This window comes from Andrographis paniculata, unplaced genomic scaffold (genome assembly GCF_009805555.1).
Source record: "Andrographis paniculata isolate CXL003 unplaced genomic scaffold, ASM980555v1 Contig61END, whole genome shotgun sequence".
Lineage (NCBI taxonomy): Eukaryota > Viridiplantae > Streptophyta > Magnoliopsida > Lamiales > Acanthaceae > Andrographis > Andrographis paniculata.
In genome coordinates this window covers 33,703-38,603 of record NW_026137597.1, presented here as the reverse complement: position 1 = coordinate 38,603, position 4,901 = coordinate 33,703, and the positions used below count along the sequence as shown (strand labels likewise).

The window sequence follows — 4,901 nt, the reverse complement described above, 5'->3', positions numbered from 1 at the left end:
CCCAGATAGGAAAAAGGGGCGGCGGTGCTGTGGAGACGAAACCTGCACATGAAGACACTGATCGATCTCCGAAATAGGCTCCAATTTATAGGAGTCATCAGCAAGAATCCAGATAGAATTGACCGCGTTGGTAAGCATCTGGGAGAAGCCAAAACGCCGGCAAAAGAAAGCAACATCCGCAAAAACCATAGGCTCCAGGAGAATAAGAATGCGGATACGGTGCTGCTTGCAGAGCCAATGTACCTCTCGTTGAGCTCGGGGGTTGCCAACTCCGCGCACATTCCAAACCAAGAGGGAGGTGTCTGTCATCGGGAACTGGCAGAAGGGCGACGAGAGGAGCTTACTTGCTGACGAGAGATGCTGCGGGTGATCGGTCTAGAGAAGGTTGGCGGCAGAGCCTGTGGCCGGTCATCCGACACTGTCTCCAAAGATCCGCTGAGAGACGGAGGATCAGCAGCCTGGTTCAAGACGCACACCCCTCTGCTCGGATGCGACTCCGTCGACAGAGCGACAACAGGGAGCGGTTCCGATGAAGTCCGCAAGAGGGGTGGGTTCGGACCAGGTTCAAGGAGGAGCTCTGTCCCTGTAGTTGCATCAGCAGGAAGATCACAAGAGTGAAAATCAGTGGTACCTCTCGGGGAGAGAGACAGTGAATCAATGAGGGGCGGTTGGCCATCCTTAATAAGGGGCGAGTCACCATCCGAGTCCTCGGCGAAAGTGGCGTGAAGTGCAGAGTCCTCATCCCTCTGGGTGTCCGAGGAAGGAGAACCCGTGGCCGATAGGCATGTGTCCACTGAAGGATCACGTCGATCGCAGATAGGTGATGCAGGGGGGTCCGAGAACAGCACTGCCTTCCCCTTATCCAGGCCATGACCAGAGGGGAGTCCCCAAATTGCCAAAGACTGAGCAGGAGGAAGCGACACAGGCTCCGGGGGTACCTGCATATCGTCAGCAAACAGTGGTAAAGGCGGCGAGGGTACCTGATCGTCCAAGGGGGGCTGCAGAAGGAGACCGAGGGCTGGGGCGGTGGCAGGAGTCGCTGGAGTGGGACTCAGCCGACAGTCGTCCAGCGGGGAAGCAGGACTGTCAATCGGAGGCTCAGCTGTGGTCTGTCCGGCCAGAGGGCGGGCCGGAGAGGTTTCCGAAGGCGCCAGAAAGTCCCCAAAGGTAACTCGAACACCAGAAGTAAGCAGCATCGCAGAGGCATCCCCCCGTGAGTGGGCAAAGGTCACCCGAGGAGGGGCGTGGGGGCGATGAGCCTCCGCAGGGCCGCTGAGATGCGCCGGTGTGAGCTGCAGTGACTTCTCGGGCGTCTGTGATGGATTTGGGGCCACCTGTGTCTCCCCAAAGGTCACCCGCACACCAGAGCGAAGACGTCTGGAGCCATTCAACTCCGGGATGTCATCGGAAGGTCTCCGGGTAGAAGGCTGGGGGTCCCGTCGGAGGAGCTGAGGAGGAGCCTACAAGGAGCCAGAAGCATTAGTAATACCAGTAGAAGGCGTACCCCTATTTCGATTGCGGCACCGACGACGGCGTCGAGCAGTGGGGGGCCGGGATTCCATGATATCACCAGAGGCGGGGGCTGCAGAGATCTCAGAAGGGCCATGCACCGAGTCATGGCGACCAGAAGGCGCAGCAGGAGGATCCTGCGCAGCTGAGATGGTTACTGGTACCGGCTGCGAAGAAGGTCTGCGTAAACAAGCCTCCGCTTTGTGCCCAAGATGGGGAGTACGATGCCGACGTCAGAATAGTGGTCTGACGGCGGGGAGATGCCGAACAGCGGTGGCGACGGTTCAGGAGGCAAACCGTCGGGGCCGGGGCCGGCGGCGGATTCCGGCGATCAAGGGGTGGGTTCGGGGACTCCTCAACCCTGCGAGTTCAGTGACGGTGGCCGATTCGCCGTTGGACGTCAAGAGGGGCCGCGACAGACTCGACGGCGCTGGGCAGATCCCGGCGGATGGTGACGGCGGCCGCAGGGTGGTTTCCGACAGCGGGAAGGCGGCTACGGGGGTTGTGAGGGACGGCGGTCACGATGCTGATGAAGCGCCGGGCCGAAAACGCCGGAAACGGCGAGTTCGCCGGTGACGTCGTTTCGGGTGCTGACGAGAGCGGCGGCTGGGGGCGTTTTCCGGTGACGAGGTTTGGTGTAGGGGGGGGTTTATGGGGGTGGCGAGGCGACTGACGGTGGCCGATTTGCCGTCCGGCGTCTGGATCCGCCGGAACGGAAGTCGTCGGAGAAGGTGGCCGGAAATCGCCCAAGTGCTGGAGAGCGTTTGAAATTTCGCGAATGGTTGGGGTCGGTTTGGTTTAGGGTTTAGGGTTTAGGGTTTAGGGTTTAGGGTTTTTTTTTTTTTTTTTTTTTTTTTTTTTTTTAAAAAAAAAAAACTATATAGCAGTGGCTGAACCCAAAGTGGGCTGCCTACGTACCCGAACGGGATCAAGCCATACGTAGTTCTTAGTAGAGCTACATAGTCCAAGTAAACAAACATGCATGACAGGCCTAGGTAATCAAAGTATCTATCCTAAGGGAAAATGCCTAAGGCATCAACACCAATCAACACTAAGCCAATCAAGCCAAAGTATCAGTGAGTAAGTAAAGTCATACCATGACGAGGCCTACAATCGGAAACGGAAGCTCGGAAGTCCGTCGGCATCCGCTCGAAGGAGGCCTCTGGTCGCCCGAGGGAGATCCATCGGAAGAAGTATCCGCTCCGTCGGAAGGGAGACCGCCGTCGTCGCTAAAATATCCGCAACACGGTTCCCCTCCCGATAAATGTGCGAGATCCTCCAAGTCGTATCCCGTAAGCGCATGCGAAGAGTAAGAAGACACCTCTGAAGCGACCAATGACTCATCGAGGAGGAGATCAGAGAAATACATGCCGTCGAGTCTGTCTCGATCCACAACGGCACCAATCCCCGATCAATCGCAATCCCAACTCCCCTCTGAATCGCTGTCAGCTCTGCCAGAGTGTTCGTCGCGTGTGAAATCGGAACCTGATATGCGACGAGCACTGCTCCAGCCGAATCCCGGATAAGACCGGCCGCTCCTGCCGCCCCGGGATTGCCAAGCGAAGCACCATCGGTGTTAAGCTTGAACCATCCCGGGGACGGTGCCTCCCAACGCACCATAATCGGAGGTCGAGGGACCGGAGGGGGATATCGAAATCCAAGCCCATCAGCAATATGGAGGTCGCCCTCCCAATGTCGACGCAGAAGGACCCTAGCCCGCCATAGGGTCTGTAAATGCGCATGAATCCGCCAAATGATCCTCTCGGAAGACACTCGAAGCCCCCTGTGCTTCGCGTCATTCCGAGCTGTCCAAATGAACCAGAATACCAATAATGGAACATACGCCCTAATACTCTGAGAACGCGTCGAAGAGAGTCTCCATGATGACACCAACAAATGCGGAGTGTGTGTCTCCGGCAGCGATATCCCAAATAATGCTGCAAAGTGCCCCCAAACTCTCATGGCAACTCCCGAATCAATAAAGACATGTGAGATAGTCTCTATCTCCGTATGACAACAATGGCAGCGCGATACAATCGGAATCCCGTAGTGCTGAAGGATCTCATCCATCGGTATACGCCGCCGAAACAGTCTCCACAAAAAAACCGACATCGTCGGGGTCAGGATCCGCGACCATAGTAAACCCGAAAGCCAACTCTGTACCCCTGTGTCCCGACAAAGCTCCCAAGCTGAGGAGGTAGTAAATGTACCGGATGCCGAAGCCATCCAACTCATCCGATCCTCTGTCAACCTGTCGAAGGGGATCTCAATAATACGCTGTACTAAAGCCTCCGGGAGATAAGCACGTAGTCGCCCAACATCCCATGACCCCTCTGTCCACATATCCCGGACCAGTATCGACGGAGGCGGCCGGCTGTCTCCCCGGAAGGTCGAAAGGGGCTGCTCCCCGAACCATCTGTCCTCCCAAAAGAAACACTCCCCTCGACCTAGAGTCCAGAATATCTGCAACTGGACCTCCTCCCTAACACGGCACAAGCGCTTCCACACCGGGCTGTCGTATATCCGACAAGGGGCTCTCCCCGGGAAGGAATCGCGAAAGTACTTGTGCCGCATCGCCTGCGCCCACAATGAAGAACCCTCCCGAAGCTTCCACCAAAGCTTCATAGAGAAGGCATGAACCAAATCCGATAATCGCCTAACTCCCAATCCACCCTCATCCTGCGGCCGTGCCGCATCTGTCCACGAAATCCAATGACGCTGGCGATGACCATGATACGAGCCCCAAAAGAAACGCGCGCAGATCTGCTCAACCTCATGAAGGATCGACTGCGGAGGATGCAGGACCTGAAGTAAGTATAGTGGTAGGGACAAGAGTGTGCTCCGGATAAGCTGTAAGCGACCTCCATGTGATAATACAGCCCGGTCCCAGCAGCTCAAATACCTCCGAAGCTTCCCCAGAAGCTCCTCATACAATATGCTCCTCTGATTCCCCACATAGAGGGGCGCACCAAGGTAAGTAAGGGGTAGGTCAGCCACTCTGAAGCCCGTGACTGACTGAAGCTGCTCCCGAACCTCCCCCGGGCATCGTCGACTAAAATCAATCGAGCTCTTCTGACAATTGACCTTTTGGCCGGTGATCCTCGCATAATCGGCCAAAAAAGTCGTCAAAGAGCTCATCTGCTCCCCACAGGCACTCGCAAATATCAGCACATCATCGGCATATGCTAAGTGAGACAACCGAAACCCTCCTCTACACCGAAAGTAAAGCTCCGGATGTCCCTGGTAAAGACGCTCCAAACCCCTCGACAGCAGGTCCGCCGCAAGCACAAATAAAGTAGGCGACAACGGGTCTCCCTGCCGGACCCCCCTGGAGGATTTAAAAAATCCCCCAAGGTCTCCGTTAATCAAAACGGAGTAGTAAGCATGCTCTA

General features: G+C 56.4%; 1 protein-coding gene across 1 annotated transcript; it reads right to left on the bottom strand.

The window, feature by feature from the left end:
* Positions 1-305: 305 nt before the first annotated feature.
* On the bottom strand, positions 306-1,606 carry LOC127260253 (proline-rich receptor-like protein kinase PERK2). The gene is made up of 2 exons (XM_051287964.1): positions 1,505-1,606; positions 306-1,460 (listed from the first exon to the last, which is right to left on the bottom strand). The coding sequence occupies exons 1-2, from the start codon at positions 1,604-1,606 to the stop codon at positions 306-308; spliced, it is 1,257 nt and encodes a 418-aa protein (XP_051143921.1).
* Between the last annotated feature and the right edge of the window lie 3,295 nt (positions 1,607-4,901).